The 18,815-nt window shown below is 36.1% G+C and overlaps 1 protein-coding gene across 1 annotated transcript in view; it reads left to right on the forward strand.

Moving 5' to 3' along the window:
* ANGPT1 (angiopoietin 1) overlaps positions 1–18,815 on the forward strand; it is a 162,385-nt gene that overhangs the window by 73,863 nt on the left and 69,707 nt on the right. Inside the window, exons 2-4 of the mRNA XM_050891999.1 lie at positions 764–919; positions 4,006–4,127; positions 12,024–12,256. Coding sequence (XP_050747956.1) covers positions 764–919; positions 4,006–4,127; positions 12,024–12,256 — 511 coding nt within the window. The remainder of the gene's footprint in view (positions 1–763; positions 920–4,005; positions 4,128–12,023; positions 12,257–18,815) is intronic.

Here is an 18,815-nt window from a genome sequence, read left to right on the forward strand (position 1 = left end):
TGCCTATGTCAACTAAAATAAATTGAAACAAAAAGTGTCCCTCACTCTGGGGTGTCCAGTTTATTTAGAGGGTCCTAATTCAGATTCTGTTCAACAGACTGCAAATGCAAGCCAAACAATGTCAAGACAACAAAAGCAAAGGAGCAAAACAGCTTTCTATGCTTTTTGGTCAACAACTTCCTTCTTTTATTGCCGTGACAGTGTCTCCATCCCTTTACAATCTTTCGGTCACAGCTAAACTAAGCTGCGTTCATTGCTGAGTTCGCGAAACCTTTTGTGGGGATCTAACAGAGTAAAAAATCATGTTGCTGAATGACTGTGAGATAGGAAGAATCCAGGGCAGGCAGGATATGGTGGGATCTCTTCCAGGAAGGACTCATATATAAGTTACAATGTACAAGTAGGACCTGGTGTTTCCGTGTGGTATGCTTTGTTCTTTAAGGGGTTCATTTTGGAGCTGCCATGACATGTCTACCACAAACGCTCACTGCAACCTTAACACAGATGGAGGCAGGCAGGGCCTGCTCCAGCTCATGCCAGCAGGCCGTGATACTTGGAAAAACATTAGGACTTTGTGACTGGAAGGATCTGCCAAGATAGTCAAGTCCCTACCCTAACAGTCACAGGGTCAACTGAGACTTGGACTCCCCCTGAAAATGTTGAAATTTCCCCTTTTGGCAAGAATGCTAGCTATGCACCCTTATGTCACCAGGATGCCTAAACAGGTAAAAATACCACAGCTACAACCTTTTCTCTTTTACAGCTTGAGAACTACATTGTGGAAAACATGAAATCGGAGATGGTGCAGCTGCAGCAGAATGCTGTGCAGAACCATACCGCCACCATGCTCGAGATAGGGACCAGCCTCCTCAGCCAGACAGCAGAGCAGACGAGAAAACTCACGGATGTTGAAACCCAGGTATGTTCCCAGAGTAGTTTTCTGAAAGATGTTAATTGCAGAGAACTTTTTCCCATCCTCTTTCTTTTCTAATGCATCACCACACAAAACATTTCAACACAGGGCTCCAAGAAACATACGCACTCTGTTTCTTGGTACCAACAGTGGTGATGACTGACCCTTGTTACGTGTCTTTCTTTTGATTTCATTTGGTTAGTATATTTAGCTCTGTGTGTGCAAGGCAGGCAGGACTGTCCAGGAAACTAAATCAGCATTTGACTTCAAATAAACAGCCCAGCTACCAACTGTGAATGATACAAGTGTCAAGCTAAATACCGAGTTTCAGGCTAAAACAGAGCCTTTGATCTCCATTGTTGTTTGCCTCCTTACTATTACAAGAAATTTTGTTTATTTTCTGCAAGGTGTTTCCAGCTATTTGAAAAGTAGTGTATGTCTGCAGCTTTTAAACTGTGAAGAGAGAGGGACAAGCATCAGCTTCTTTATAAAACACTGTGTATTTGTTATTACTGTAAAATTGTATAACATCACATGAATTTAAAGAGCCACCTCCATATGATTCCTAGCACTAAAATCACTATTGTGATTGACTGACAAGAGTATCACTGTCGTAACAGAGAGTACAATTTCATACCGGGCTTATTGCAAAGATACGTACTACTTTTTGCCTTTTGAATTCTTTTATCAGTTTAAGATGCATATTTGTTTTCCTTGTTTTTGCTGACTTCCTCTTGATCTTCTTAGCATGTGGTATATTACCAGCTGCACTGCATTCGCTGTTCATTTAGAACAGGGGAATTAAAGTATTGTATTTAGTTGGTTTGTTCTAGTGGCATATGTACTTCTTGAAAGATGATATTTTCTGTTCAATGTCCTTACTCATGTTTACAATATCATTACCAAGTTTTTACATAATCACATTACAGTACACTGAGAAACAACGGTAATTATGAAAGGCAGATACACTGTCTTACATTGGTTCCCTGCACCTTTTTTCCTACATCTTGGTTAATAGATCAACATTCACTTATAAATGTCGTGATCTCAAATGACCACAGTTTCTAAACCATAGTATATTTACTTATGAAAATGTTGGAGAAAATCTTTAATTCAGTATCAACGGAATATCTAAATGGAAACATAAGAGGTGAAGACCTATGCACTGTAGTATCATATGTTTAGTAAAGAAAAAGGAGGTGTAGGAACTCTTCTTATATCCCACAAGACCTACCTAGGTGTAAGTGTTGAGTACTCATTCACGGTTTCCTCCTTTAAGCAGGTAAGGGACAAAATGTGCATTGCCTCTATCTCGCTTTTCCTTTGAGGAACCACTTCAAGGTAGAGGTATCACTGGCAACTGTGTGAAGGAGCAGATGACTTCCTCCTTCTATACCTATTGCTGAAGAATTTAAGGGATGTTCAAGATATCAGTGGGAGTGGCTCTTCCTTGTTGCAGTACTTGCTCTGACTTTCAGCTCAGTGACGGCATTTCCCACCTCTCCTCTTTCAGCAGTATGAGAAACTTCCTGTAGTCCCTGGCTTTACGATCAGTCAGAAAAGAGTGGTGCAGGTGGCTCAAGAAAGTGAAAAGAGACTGCTCTTGGCAGTGATGGAGGTAGCCAGCTGCATGGCAGAGACGTGAACGTCTGTAGGATACAAGGAGGAGAAAGGCAGGCCAGGATCAATCTCATGCCTGTAATAAGAAGTATTCATACCAGAGTAAGGAGGAGTCTGAAAGACTGAAGAGAGAGCCTCCATCTCCTTAAAATTGCACTGACCCCTCCCAATCCCTGATCTATCCAAAATCCCACTGATTACCTTTAGGCTTTCTTCTCTACCTGAAGCTCTACTGATGTTTCGTAGGCTGCTCTACAGATGTATGGAAATTTGTTGGTGCTTTCCTGTCTTCTTACCCCTTGCCAACCTTTGTAATTAACCTTCAGTTTCTGCCAGGTCCTTCTGAAACTGTGGTGATGCCTCCTGGCACTTCCAAATGTACCCATCTTGAACAACGTAACAGCTGTATACTCATGATTTCCAATTTTTTCAACCTCTGTACCCTTAAAAAAGGACGACTCAAGTTGCTCTGTGAATGTCAACAATTTCAAACAAAAATAAGGCACTGGACTGAGTTTGAGAGCCATTCTCTTTGCCTTATGTTCTGTAATAAATTCCTATCAGGCATGCATGAGAAAATGTTACCATATAATCCTATGATGATACTGATAAATGTCCTTCCAAGAAAGGTCTGATAGGTTCCATTAAAGAGGCATCATTTTCAGTTCCAGAAGTGATTGCATCTCAGCTGTTGCGTGCACACATATCTACAAAAGCTATTTACACACACTCCTTCAGACTCTATGTAATGAACAATGATATCCCAACAAAATCAACTAACATATTAATTAATATTATTGCTTTCATTCTTGAAAGCATTCTGTTATTTCCACTTTTGAACTATTTTTTGTTAGAATCTATTCTCTTTCATCTAGTTAAAAGGCTTCTTTCAGTCTGATGTACTTAGTAAAACTTGGGCTGTTGATACAGACCACCACTAAAGTGAAAGACAATTGCATAAAGCAATGTTTAGGATCACAGCCTTCATCTTAAAAATCTGTGTAAGAGTGCAAGTAATGATAACATAAGCAGATACCAGACTTCTGCCAACACTGCAAAAGAAAGAACTCAGGGGAAAGCTAAAGTAGGAGCTCTATTTACAAAACAGCGGATGCAACACTTTGGCTTCAGTCCAAGTACTCTTGCACTTTTCTGGTTTAAGCATGCTTTGTAGGAATGCATGTTTGAGGCATGCCTCTTGTTCTTTCCATTGAAATGAAGCTTATTTGGCAGTCACCTTTCCTTTTTCTGCTGGCCTAGTATTATTCTACAGTAAACAGGGTGCCAGAATATCAGCTGGTAGATATCAGTGTAGCTTGATTGAGTTCATTTGCACCAGCTGAGCAGCTGAGGTTAAAAAAGGATTTAGAAACAATTTTTGATGAATCATCAAATTAGAATGAAATGGTTGCATTATGTTGCGATAGCAACCAGAACAATATAAACATTAAAGCTTTTAATTTATCCTTAAGGTGCTAAATCAAACATCCAGACTTGAAATTCAACTACTGGAAAATTCACTGTCAACGTACAAGCTAGAAAAACAGCTGCTACAACAGACACACGAAATCCTGAAAATTCAAGAGAAAAACAGGTAAGAATGAGTAGATGGTCTCACTCTCTTTCTCTGTTCATCACAAAGTGGTCTGTGCATGCTTTGTTCTAAGCAACTGATGAAATGGAAGAAGCAAATACGGTAAGTGGAAAGCATAGGTAATATTTATGAAATGGCTAAAAGAGCTAGGGTGTGAACTTACACTCTGTTAGCTCCTGTATGATAAATCTAAGTTGATTTTTACCACTTTTCATGTGCACTGTAAGTTTACATCTCAGTTTGCTTCATGACAACTTAGTCATATGACCACAGTTCCTGCTACGGAAAAGCATAGGGATAAATTCTATGGGCACTTTCAAGTAGAAAAATATTAATAATAAATTATGAGATTATCGGCTACCTTAAAAATGCATAAGAAACAGAAAATCTTCAGTAGTTCATCTTTGTAATTTTAATGGACACAAAGATCTAACATGTAGAAGGATCTCTCTCTCTCTTTGGACACAATTGTGTATAGCTTACTTGGAGCCATGCTACATTTAAAGAATAAGTGAATGGTAAACATTTGGGGTTTATGCTGAAATTGAAAAAAAACCTATTTAACAGCACATAACTTTTTAAGCAGTGAAGTGAGAGTCAAGAAGAAGTTCCAGTGTTGTCCCTTTCTGTGCTACACAGAAGCAGCTCTCTCTGTGAGGACAAAGTACCTGAAGTCACTGGATTTAGCAATCCAGTATCTCAGAGAGCGCATGTGGTGGGTTGACCTTGTCTGGCTGCCAGATGCCCACCCAGCTGCTCTCTCACTCCCCCTCATCAACAAGACAGAGGGAGAAAATATGATGAAAAACCTTATGGTCGAGATAAGGACAGGGAGATCACTTATCAGTAACTGTCATGGGCAAAACAGCCTTATTTGTTGCCAATTGATAACAGCGTAGGATGGTGAGAAACAAAACCAAAACCAAAAAGACCTAATGTGTCTAGTTGCAAAGCTGGTCAAATAATATGCCATTATTGCTACTGGTTATGAAAACCAATTTAATTTATTTAATCTAACTACTGTTTATAACTAGTAATTAAAGCAGGTGTTATTCTGGAGAAGTTGGATTACATTGAAAACTCTTGAACTCCACAGATTTCCCTTGACCAATTGGAAATATGAATTAATTAGTGTGGGATAAACTTTGACTTCAGCCATCTCAAAATTAAGTAATTCACCTAAATTGTGTATGTGGGGTCTCCCTGTAGTCCATGGAGAGAGTAGGCATGTGCAGGAGGCAGTTCATTCTACATATTTTACAAACCTATTTCAATTTAGGATCAACCCAAGCATTAGTTAGGTATATAAATACTTGCATTTTTATCTGCTGCAATCTGGTTAGCAACAAAATTTTATTGGCTGCTCAAGACACTGCGTCTTGTGTACTTAATAATCTCAATTTATTTATTTGTCTTAGCAATGTGTCAGGGTGTAAAGCCTTCATGTCAGTAAAAAAATAAGTTTTACTTAAGTTGACCTTTGACTTGGCTGACATGATGAAATGGTCTGTGACATGACAAAAGGGTCTGCCTTGGTTTTTTGGAAGAAAAGGAAGAGTATGTTAAAAAGCACACTTTATACCCAATTGTTTCTCTCAGAAGTATAGTTGTGTGAGGATAAATGAAAAAGCACATGGAGTTTCATCTTGTAATGAAGCAAGAACCTGGCATACACTGTCCAGGTTCTGTTACCCTCTCCTTGGGAGTGATAAAATTAGGGAGAGGGCAGTGTTATGATTACACTAAAATATGGATCATCAGCTCCTGTATCATCATCTACTGCTAACAAAGAACTGTGTAGTCTTGGCCTTGTAGGTCCTGATCCTGAAATCAATTATGTGTGTGTCGAGTTCACTATGGGACAAATCTTGGTGATCTCAGCAGATACTAGGTTTCTGGACATGCCAATGATTTTAGGTTGCTTAACTTTAAACAGTACTTATAGATTACCCACCAGGCTACATTCAGTAGTTATTTGCAGTTAAAATGTCTTCATCCCTCTCCATATCACTTTCACATCAATAAACTAGAGAAAACTCTTTTTATCCACGTTGCCTATGCGGACTGTAAGCTTTTTTGGAAGGGCCTTTCTTTCACAGTAGGTGTACACCATAGTGGGAACAAGTGTAAGAACTATTATCGTCGCAAAAATAATCAAAACAGATGATGTACTGCGGGCAGATCATTTCTTTCTCTGTGCTAAAATTTCCTCTATATAAAATAAAAATAATGATCTTAATCACTTTCAAAGAACTGGATTTTGGATGAAAGTAATGCAAAATCTTATAGTGATAATAACTGATCATCGATGTACTACAGTAACTTGTATATTATCCTTAAATAAAATGAGCACTGCATATCAACAGGGGACCAATGCATGTTCTTTAGACTAGAAATATATCTATTCTTGGCCTTTCTCTTTACTTCCTGCCTCTGCGGAGAAGAGTGGCCAATTTTTTTCTTTTTATCCCACTGAACTGAAAGAGATTCCATGGCATAAGTAGAGTCACATTTGCCCCAGAATCATGTTTCTATTGAGTGCTCTCATGCCATAAATAATTTAGTTTTGTGGGTTCCCACCCACTATAATGTAAATGGTGATTTCTTCCATTGCCATTTTTTCTCCCACAAGAGCTTTCTAAAAATTATTTTGATTTACTCTTGAAAGATTTCCCTGATTAAGTGGCTTTATGAGCCCCCCTTTTTTTTTCCAGGGTGTACCAGCTGCATTTAACTTATTGCGTGCCATTTGTTTCAAAATGCAAGTGTGAAAAGAAGTTTTTATTTACTCAAATTAAACAAATGAGGAAAAATATAATGGAATTATGGATCTTCCAGCAATAATTAGCGGAAGTGAAATTTAAACATAAAATCCGACTTGAATTTTCAGACAATCAAACTAGATTAACAAGTTCAGTACAAGAACTGTTGTATCCTATGAAAGGTGAGGACTTAAGAATGATTCTTGAATTTCCATCTGACTGTGTGAAGGATGAGGAAACAGTATGTCTGACAAGTTTTATTTGCAGGTTTCGCATATAATAAAAAGAGAAATCAAAATTTTTCACTTCACTTTTGTGATTTCAATGGAATTATCTTGTCACTGGTATAAAAAATAGGCTTACTGATGCTAAGTGACCAGTTAATTTACTGGCCTGGAGAAATAAGGGGACACATATTTTTATATTTCCTTAAACTGATTAGACAATATGAGACCACCAATGTAAGTATGAGTAGTCAGTACCTAACAATATAGTGAAAATTTCACTCATGTTAAAGCAAGTACGAAGGAGCTGTCTCAATGAGAAAATACCTTTCTTGCACTCAAGAGTAAGCATTTAAATCCTCTACCTGTTTGTCTTCCCATACATACATAATAGAAGAAAACTACATGTATACAGCCAAAGAATTTCTTTCTAGTGTGACGTTACTTGTCTTTACTTACTGAATAGCTCAACAAAGTAGATGTTTTTATCTGTATTTTTAATAAATCCAGATTTTTTAAAAGATTATTTTAATGCAAAAGATGCCCATCTCTGAGATCTGGTCTATATCCTGTTCTCACATGTCTAAACTGAGGCCTCTGAAAACAAAGATAAAAAAATCTCTTAAACTGCTGTGGTCTGGAAAGGATTAGTGAATAAACTACTTACTTACCTTATAAGGCAGATGATTGTCTAAATCAGACTTTCCTTTCTATATGTTCTACTTCATCACCTTTCAAAATGACAACAGCTTTCACTGGAAGTGGTTCTTTGACTTCTGTATGGGCCTTCTACCCTCTCCGGTGTTATCAGAGGGCTTTTTCTGAATCAGCTGGACACAGCACAGTTGCACCAAGGCAGCCCACTGGCTTATATCCTGACAAAGTTAACACATCATTTGTATGGTTGAAAATAGATTCCTAGCCTCGCCAAGATCAGTAGATTAGACATTGAGACACGGTTAACCTTTAGGAAAATTAAGTTTGTCTGGGTTTGGGGTGTGTGTGTTTGTTTTTAATTTAATTGTCTTCTAGATAATGACTCCAAAAGTCATTGTCCAATGGATAATATTGGTATTTATCCATGTTAACAACAACATTTGTTTCTTCACAACTTCATTCTGTTCCCCAAATGGCTGATTTGTTTCCCCAAATTGAGGGCTACAATTATAAAAACCACACATACATATGTGTATGAGCATGTATGTATATATAGATGTATATATATGATGCTTCTAGTGAACGGTGATTTACTTTTATTGTGAGTATTCTAGTTCCCATGACTGCTTCATATGTCTAGGTCAGTAATATTTTCAAACATATAGGAATTTCAAACATATAGGAAATATATAGCAATTTCAAATGTGTAAGAAACATATACAGTAAACTTACTGTAAAAAAGAGCCAGTCATTGCATCATACCCATAACATTTTACTGGAAAGTGTTATAAAAGAATGTTATATAACAATTTCAGTCAACCTTTACAGATTGTTGGATTAATTGGTATAGCGACAGCCTTCTTTTTGTTTTCTTCAATATTTTATGTCTGCAATAGTCATTAATGAATACTAGTAGAAATATTTTCATTTTAACTCTGTCATCACAATGCCTCTTTAAAAAATTGAGGAAATATCTTTACCAAGCTCTCAGCAAAGTTATTTCTTTATTGTATTTGTCTATTAGCAATTGTCTGATGTCACAAGGAAAAAAAAGAGAACAGAGTGGTCTCGCAGCTGTTAAAAAAAGTATCTAAATATCTTTGTAATTGGTTTCAACCTGTTTCAGGATTTTTTGATGATGTTTCTTGCACTTTTTTTTTTTTTTAAATTTAAATGAGCTATAATAAATACGAATGTAACAATACAAATGAAAAATTCTGGCTACATTGGAGTCAAACGCCGTAAGAGCAGCTTTTCTCATGCTGTTTAAGGATTTCTTCCTTTTGTAACAGGCCAGTGCAGAAATCCTCAATCTATGTGAAGTTTTTGCTTTTGTTCATTTAGAGCTTTGACCAAAAGTTTCACATTGATTCTTAGTAAAACACAATGAATGTTTTGGATTTCTCCCAGGAATACAGGGAGTGATCCTGTCCTCAGGAGTTATTCTTATCTGTTGTAGATTTATGGATATAGGAAGATCATTGCATAAATGCATATGCATTCCTTAAAATAGCTTAGTTTTGCAGTTTATAATAACAAGACTTTTAATCTACATAGAAAACTGCAAAGGAACCAAGTGCTGTGACACTCCCATCTTTCCACCACATGTTGTTGACACACCACTCATAAATATTAGGATATATTATTACTAAAGCTGTAAAACATCTGCTTGCTGTCTGTCTCTGTAGATGCCAAACTGGGAAGCTCTAAACATTGTCAGCTTCTTCTTTTTTGCTTGACATGGCCAGTGTTGCTACAAATAAGACTGTCATCACCATGGGTTCATTTACTATGGTCTTAGGAAGGCCACGGTGGGAAACAAATAATGCAATGCACAAGTTGTGGCTGTCAATGGCTCTTTTACATGAAATCATTTAGATATGGAAATCATTTAGATGTGGACATGCAGATAGGATGTTGTGGAATTAGGGAAATGCCCTGTACTGTACTACGATATGGACAAAGATAAAGAGAACTTTTTTTGTCTTTACTTACTATTTAACTGTAAAGCAATATTCTGGCTTCACGAATGGCATCTTCTCTTACATTGACAATGCACGGCATTTTCGATGGACTGTAAGATGTCAGACTGGGATGTGGCAACAGCTATCACCCATTCTATCACAGACTGTGCCCAGAGCCCACCTTGTTCCTATCCAAAGTGCATTGATATAACTTATGGTCTATCAGAAAAGTTAAAATCTAGAGTCAAAATAACCATTTCAATAATTTCTGTGAAAAAGTGGACAGAACTGATAAAATTCACATAGAATTTTTTTTATTTTTTGAACAGTATTTTATGACTAAAACCAGTTCCATCAGAACATTTTCAACCTCTTCTGCCTAACTAAACTAATTAGTCTGACCTTCTGCATAACAAAGCTCAAAGACTTCCACATAAATATTCTCAAAGAAATCCATGTGAGTCTAGAGCAGAAAGGCATTTTTTTTAATGTTAGAGTTCAAGTGATGAAAAAAATCAGCTACAGGTCTGATAAGGTGTTAAAATAATTTATTGTCTTTGGCTTCAAAATCCGTACTTTGTTTCAGATTGAAACTTTCTATCATCCGATTCCAGTCCACTGAATCTTGTTATGCTTTTGTTACTAATTAATGAGCCTTTTAGAATGAGATATCATGTTCCCTTTTGTGTTTGGGCCCCCATGAAAAAGTGTTTTCCCTTCCCATTTTTTCTTTTTTTCCCCCTTTACGCAGATCCTTCTGGTTTTCACAGAACTAGATATGTCGATATTACAAAGTATATTTTCTTCAGTATCTTTGTAAGTCCCACATCAATAACATTTCAGAAAAAGAGATTTGGTTTCTTTTATTTAAGAAAAAGAAAAAAAGTTTTATATTACTCTAGCTTGTACAGCAAATCCAGGGCCTGAATTTAATCTTTGCATTGTTATCATTTGTAACAGCTCATATTAAGGCTCTGTGATATCCAGTAGAAACAACTCCATATGGATTTTATTACATTCTTCAGTTAGGTTAAATGACCTGAAATTATGCAGGCATTTTGCCACTGATCTATTATCCAGAAGTAAAAACAAAGGTGGAGGGAGAGAACAAATAAATAAAACCTAAGACTGACTTGAACAGGAAGCAGTTTGTTGGCGAGTTTGTAACCACCAGTTGGTTTATGGGCATGAGAAACACCTCTTTTGGCATATACAGTAAAATTACTGAACAGAAAGTAGCAGAGGAATTGAATTAATTTCTTAATCTAATATTAATAAAATCTTTCTGCTAAACTCCCACCACAGCATCAAAGCACTGGCCTGAAAAAAAGTTCTTCACTGTTGACTGATATTAACTGTCCTTTATGTCTATAACTCCTCTTTTCTTCTAGATATAATCTGACATGCCTTTGATCTTTGTAAATTGTACACTTCTGACTCAGGACAGAGAGGGTACTAGAAAAAGAGTATTAACCAGGAGAAAGTGTTTCCATACATGTGTAAAATTATTTATAAAAATTGATGTAAGCAGGTTGCATAGTATGATGCCCAACAGTTTTCTGTCTCAGGAGCCTTTTGTGGAACCAGAAAAGGTGGGGGGAGAATATGTACGTCGACTCAAGGAAAACAAGGGAATCCTACCTTAAAATGCAAACTTCTGATTTATCTTTTGGGGAAACAGTGCTATTCTTAATGTGAAAGCAGATACCACTCATCTGGTGCACAATTCCTTTCCCAGTTTCACAGACCACATCAAATAGTACTTTTATTATGGGTTCCATGTCCCTTGATGGTACTCCATAGCTCCTAACACTTATCTTCCATTCAGGAAGAAGGGCAAGGCCCTTCACAAACTCTTCCTTAGTTTACTCCTAATTTTTGTCTCTTATCATATTGACCCATCCATACTACCAATGATGTCCTCTTCAATGTCCTGCTCTTCTCCCTCCTTTGCGTACCTTAGGCTTTTCTGCCTGAACTTCTACATACAAATGTGTTACTGGCCCTGTGCTCATGCACTTGGACAGGTGTAACAACTAGATAGGCAGTTCCATGCACTTTACTCTAAGCACTACAGCACGCAAACATCACAAAACGGAACGTTAGAGATCAGTTATATTTGACTACTTAATAAAGAAAATCAGTGGGCTGAATTAGTAGATGTGACTTTTTCAGAATAAACAATTTATGTACTCAATTCTATGGTGAAAAATAAAATAATTCTATTTTCTATATTAATAAATAGGTTGGCATGAAATAATATCTACTAATTGTTTTATTTCATTGTAGTTTACTTGAGCACAGAATTTTAGAAATGGAAGAAAGGCATAAAGAGGAGCTGGACACTTTGAAGGAGGAAAAAGAGAACCTACAAAGCTTGGTCACACGACAAAGCTACATAATCCAGGAACTAGAGAAGCAATTAAACAAAGCAACAAGCAATAACAGTGTCCTGCAGAAACAGCAACTTGAATTGATGGATACAGTTCACACTCTGATCACCCTCTGTTCCAAGGAAGGAGGTAAGAAAGTAGCCTTATAAAACATTAGGAGTACTAGGAAATTTCTTCTGAAGTAGGTCCTGAATTTTTGGAAAGGCAGAACTTAATGAGCTTATTCCAAGAAAGAAAAAAACTTTATAATTGAGGACAAAAGAGCTGATGACAACTCACAAATCAAATGAGGTTCGGACAGTGCTGAGGCTGACCCTTGTACTAACAGCCATATTTGATTTTTTGAATTTAATATGATTGAGTTGTTATACCTTGACCATAGCCGATGTAGGCCATAATTCCATTGACTTCACATTAGCAATACTGATTTGTTCCTCTGAGCATCTGTCTCCTTCTGCTGGGATTAATCCAACCAATAATGGATGTTAAGTTTACACATGCCTGTATCTAATTTACTCTAGACTTCCTTTACAATCAATGCAGAGAACAGGGTACTAAATGAAGGAAAGTAACCCAGAACTTTATACATATATGCGGGTTATAATGTTGATGAACTTGGATGTAGGCATTTATGGTGTTGTAGACATCCAAAAGATTAATCTCTTCTCTTGAATGAGATTTTATTATAATAAGGGATCATTTCTCTTCCTTCTGCCTTGCTGGATTTTGTTTGTTTCTGGGTGCATTAGGCACACTACAAACACAAAGGACAGAAATAACATCCTTTGAAAGAAGCGGTTGACCAAGACTCTAGGACAATTCTCCTCAAGTCTGCCTTTCTTAGTAAACAGATTTCTTACAGAGACTAAGAAAGAAATTCAGGTAGGATTTCAATTTTCAAATGCTAAAGACACTGCAGAATGTCTCTGGAAAGAAATTCCTTTAATCAGAACTGGTCAAGGGAGATGGGTGAATGGAGACCACTGTAAAGGATGGAAACGGGACACTGGAAAGAACAAATTAGTAACTACGAAAAACAAGGCAAAGTCATACAGAAGAGAAGGAAGAAGAAATGTAAGGGAGAACATAAGAGAAAAGGGATATGCTAAGAATAACAGCTAAACGGGCATTAACAGCTGTGCCTGGTATAGCATGCAGAGGGTTAAAAATACTGGGGGAAAGAAAGTTGAGGAAATAAAATAATATCCATCTGGGAGGAAGCCATCAAAACCCTTCTGAGAAAGGGTACAGGTTAAACTTAGAGAGAAACTGTAGATGTGCAAGTTGTGCTAGTCATTCAGTGAGTGTGGAAGCATGGATGAAAGAGGTCTATGCAAGGTTAAGTACCAGCACTCTGAAGAGCCCAACATATTTGCTCATTGTAATTCTAGAGCTCCAAGTGCCATGAATTATCTAAAACCCAAAAAGAAAAAAACCAAAGAAAAACCCCAAACAACAACCCTGTCCCCCCAATCAAAACCTTGTCCCTTGCATTGTTATTCAATACTCTGTTTAAGAGGCAGAAGACATATTAGATCATTCAAACTATTCAGCTTAAGGCAGTGTGGGTTTGCTCTCTACTATATATTCCCATGCAACTTGTGTGGCTTAAATCTAAACTGCTCCAGTGACAAGGATTACATCTCTTCCTTTGGAAGTGTTGCATGCTTGGGCCCATGTTGATAGACTACTTTTTTTTTTTAACTTTTTTTTCCCCCTCATGCTCATTCTAAATGTTCCCTTCTGCTTATTCTGTTATATAGTTCCCCAGCATTTTGAATTAAATAACATCCTTCATAGTAGGCTGTTCTCATATCAGGAGAGAAACATTGTGATGCAATGCAAATCCTTTATTATGCTTTATGGGCTTTTGGCAAAGAAACCTGGCAAAGCTGTGTTCAGAGTGTTCTAATAGAGCTCAGGAGTACTTTAAAATTAATATAAAAATGAAAGATATATTATTGTCATACAGAGATATACTGCAAGCTCTTTTTAAGGTTAGAAAGGTTTTCTAACAATTTTGAATTTGATTCAAAGAAAAAAACCTAAACAAACCAACATTTTTCCTAAACTTAGTTTCCTCAGCTGCTTCTTATAAAAACTTTGAGTGAGGGTTACAGAAGTGGATGTTTCAAATTGGGCTCCTGGGTACAAATTCAGGTGCCTGAAAACCTGAATTTTCAGCAGTTTTTTTACTCCTGAGGAACTGTGGAAGCAAAAGATGCTCAGCACAGTTAAATGCCTAAATATGATTTTAATAGCCTAACTCAAACCCTTGATTTTGAACTCCGTTACCTTTTGTGTATTAACATGTTCAGAATTTTCCTTGGATATCTTTTTATTTAAAGAGAATAATTTAAAGAGAAAGAATTGCAGAAATGTTTCCACTTACTGTCTTCTTCAGTCTAGCTGACCAACGTTTTTGGTAAGTACATTCACAGCTGAAAAAGGAGCCAGACAGCTTAAGTTAAAGTAATAATATTATCCTGGAGCACAAGACCACTCTAATAAAGGCTGAATACTAAAGCACTTGGTTGTACCAAAAATTAATACCAGCTTCAGTCTGTGCAAATATATGTTGAAGATGGAAAAGTATGCATGCTGGGAAGTACCACTCTAAATTCACACAAAAATCTGAAGTTTAGATCGTCTTACACAAGTCTTTATGCGTGCACTAATGTTCAAAACATAAAATATGCTGTGAGAACTGGTGTTTATTGGGAGATAGAGTATAATAAAATGTGATAGATAAATCATTGACGCCCCTTCTGTCTTTTACTTTGGTAACTCTCAGTCATCTAATTTCATAAGGGACATAGCAGAAATGGAAATGGTCCAGAAAAGAATAGGACAATGGAAATAATTAGAGACCTGGAACAATTTCCATATGAGGAGAGAGAGCTGTAACATACAGAACTATTAGATGGGAAAGAAGGTATGTGGGATGCTGTTATGGAAGTACACTAAATAACTAATGGTAGGGAGAAAAGGAACAGCCAGTAACATTGAGAGATATTTTCCATTCATTAAAGATAGTACTTAAGTAAAGGTTGCTAGATATCATTGAGATTGATAAAGATTTTTGAATTATTAGAAAGCTGAAGAGCTAGCAAAGGATGGGTCCCCTTAAAAACTTCAGGCTTTTAACTAAGGACACTCATCTTTGAAAGGAAGCACAACCTAAGCAAGGCATCAAGTCTAGAAGGCCAGGTTGTCAAAGATGAGTAACTTCCTAAGGATGAACACAGGAGTTGAGAGGAATTGCAAAGTATGTCTAAATTCTGCAGTATTTTGAGAATGGCTTTAAGTACCTTTGTTGGATTTTCAACTATAAATTAAAAATGTAAGTCGATATATTTTATATTACATATATGTGTATATATATATTAAAAATTATTATCTGTATCAAGAAACCTAAAAATCTCCCTCAAGATAAGTCACAGACAGGAAAATTATGTTCTTCCTTGCATAAGTCATAGTATTCAGGATTTTCCAATTTGTGAAATTGAAATTAGTATTTTTAAAACGATATTTTATGAAATAATAATAATACAGCTAAGCAACTTCATTTGAAACTAAGCTGGTGATAACCATTGCTTTTTGATTACAAAACATGAGATAAATTTCCTCCAGTGATGACATAATCTTATCAGAAGATTTCTTTTTAGATTAATTTAAATAAATCGGGAAACTTTCAGAAGTTTGCCTGCTAGAAGCCTGTGAATAATGTAGCTGAACAGTGCAGAGATACAGGGCTGAACAGAAACTGCTTTTGTTTAGTTTTACGCTCTGAAAAGTTTAGCTAACATAGTCGCTAGTGCTGGATGACAACCCTAAGAAATCTGCTTTGGTACTTCCACCATGGCTAGAGAAAATTTAGGAGAATTTCTGAAGAATATAAAGGCAAATAAGGAAGAGAGAAAAAAGTAAAAGCCACACAAATGATACATTTTTAAAATATAGATGGACCTAAATACAAAATCCAGATCCCACTTTCAGTGTGAGTTTTGGTACAGACCAGTTTTGAAATGGGGGCCACCTGTAAAACTTGGAATTGTTTGTGAGTTTGGTTTCCAAAATACCACCCACCTCTGTCCCAGTGTGAGCGATTCTAGGATTTCAGTTGCTTGTAATCCTTAAAATAGACACTCTAATAGGTCACAAAGCCTACAGAGAGTCAAATATATGCAGGATACCATGAGGACTCACATGTCTCCATTTTGGCCTGTGTCTATGGCTAGATAGATTTGTCACATTGTCTATGTATTTTTTAGGCAGAGGCAACAGTCTTGGCAGCGTCTGCCAATAAGTTTCTAGAATAGAATTTCTAAAAAAGCAACACTTTCAGACACTAGTCTTCCAAATGAAATGATTGTTCAGTACGGTGAAAATTTAAAGCAACTTTTTAAAGATTAAGTAATCTCCAAATTCTAATATAGATAAGTGCCTGAAACTTTTATTTTTCCCCAACAAAAGATGGAGAAATAGAAACATTGAGGTGAAAGCTTAATTAATCGCCACAGAGATATTGCACGACTATCTCCAAGACTGTAGAAGTCCTTCACCTGTAGCAGATAAAAAGATCACATAATTCTTTGCAAAGATCATCAAAGATTTTGTGATTATTGTTTTCTTTAGATTGTTCATTCCTCACACTACTTTGAGTATTATTTGTCTGAGGATGGATAAAGCATTTTGGCACATTGCTGTCACCATTAAACAATAAATCTGTAACACAGTAAATAGTTCAGTGACAGATTTTCTAAGCTTCCACATCAGAAAAATTACTTATGAAAAGGATATGTAGTGCTAAGTAGAGTCACACAAATATTACTCAAAAAAAAAAAAAACCAACCCTGAAACAAGGACTACACTACAAATTATGTTAAGCAATAGATAGTATCTTCATCAAAGAAGTGTACACAAGTTCAAACCAAATAACTCAGAAATTGTATTGGTCCAGTGAGAAATTATGTTTCAAGCCAAATGTCACAAAATGTGCCCAGTCAAAAGTTGCATATATTTTCAAATACATTGTCGTTTTATTCCAGTATAAGAAAATAGATCTAGAGTGTCTGTTGTGTTAACATTAATTTGCATAACTTAGGATAGCTGCCCAAGTACTCCTACCCACAGGAAAAAGGAATGTAAAAATTCAATGGGAAAGTATATTTAACCATAAACTTATTTTCCTTTTCCTGTCTTTTATGTTGTCTGTCAGACTGCATAATAATATAACTTGTTAAAATGTTTGGTCTAAACTTATATACTTCAGAGAACTAATGGAACAGTAGAGAAAGTTTTGTCATGAATGTCTGGTTTTGTGACCTCCTAGTAGGAAAGAAATGAAGCATTAGCTTCCTCTTGAATGCTGACAAGAAGCTAAGCTTAATTCTCAAAATAATACACATGTATGCTAGGAATTTACCTCCCCAGAAGTGCCTATTGAGTTCATGAAGTAAATAACGTGGTTAGTGGGTCTGGCATTTCTGAAAAGGTACAAAATCTCCTGGTTTATGGGTAGTTTCCATATTTCAGAAAATTATGCAGGAAAAGTAAATATGTCCAAAAATTTATTTGAAAGGAATTCATGTTTTTAAAAGGCATAGCAATTAATTTATTCAAAACATTAAACAGTAAGTAATCTATTCCACTTCTTAGACCACAGTTGTTATGATGTTAAAATTTAAGCTGAAGTGAAGAGAGTGAGAATAGAATGAGAACTTCAAAGAAATGACCCAAAGGTTACAGGCACAGGGGAAACTCCATTGACATAAGCAGAATTACCCCAGCAGTGATGCTGGCCTACTTCATTAGAAAGACTTCAAAGACACCTTATATAATACAAGCTAGTATTTAAAAAAAAAACACCAAAACCCAAAAAACTATCCCAGTGGGAATCCCAGGATAGAATAATAGATTCAGGTGTTCTGAAAGGTAATTTTAAATCTTAATGTTTGGACTGTGTTCAGCAAGACAAATTTTCTATGTTATATTGATTCAGTCATATGTTGGAAAACAATAACGATATTTAAATCTAATAGATTTTAGACAGCAGTGTAGAAGAGTAAGGTTGTATGATACAGTTCTTGGTCATTTTTCATCTGTGCATGGAAAGAATAATATTGGTACTCATCTGAGATATATTTTGCGGTGACAGGATGCTTTCTCTGGTACCAATTCCCTAACAATATCTTTTCATTCCTTAAGCACTTGCCTCTTCTTTGTACCTCATCCTTGACATTGCTAAGGTTTTTTTCAACATGATGAGACATAACTAGTGAGGCAGAAACTTAAAGTATGGCATATCAGTCACTTCATTATTTTTGTTCTGAAGCATAGAAGCAAACAAAATAAGATTTTTACTAGATGCACAGAAGTTTGTGACCAACTTTGGCTGCAAGCTGTAAGTCTGAGGTGGACGAGGAGTGTGCTTGAAACATGGTTATAAGAAAAGAATGCATGAATAAAGTGACAGACATTTTTTTCTTATACCTGAAATTACATTTTTATTACCAATGTGTTATACTGAGATGTAATAACAAAACATGATGCTTTTCATCTATGAATTCCAATTTTTTTATTAAAGTTATTTTTCTTAATATTAATTAAGAATGAATTAAAAACCACAGACTTGACAAAGTTGGAGTAACCACACCGGAGCTTTAAACAAAACCTCATCTAATGC

This window comes from Gymnogyps californianus, chromosome 2 (assembly GCF_018139145.2).
Source record: "Gymnogyps californianus isolate 813 chromosome 2, ASM1813914v2, whole genome shotgun sequence".
NCBI lineage: Eukaryota > Metazoa > Chordata > Aves > Accipitriformes > Cathartidae > Gymnogyps > Gymnogyps californianus.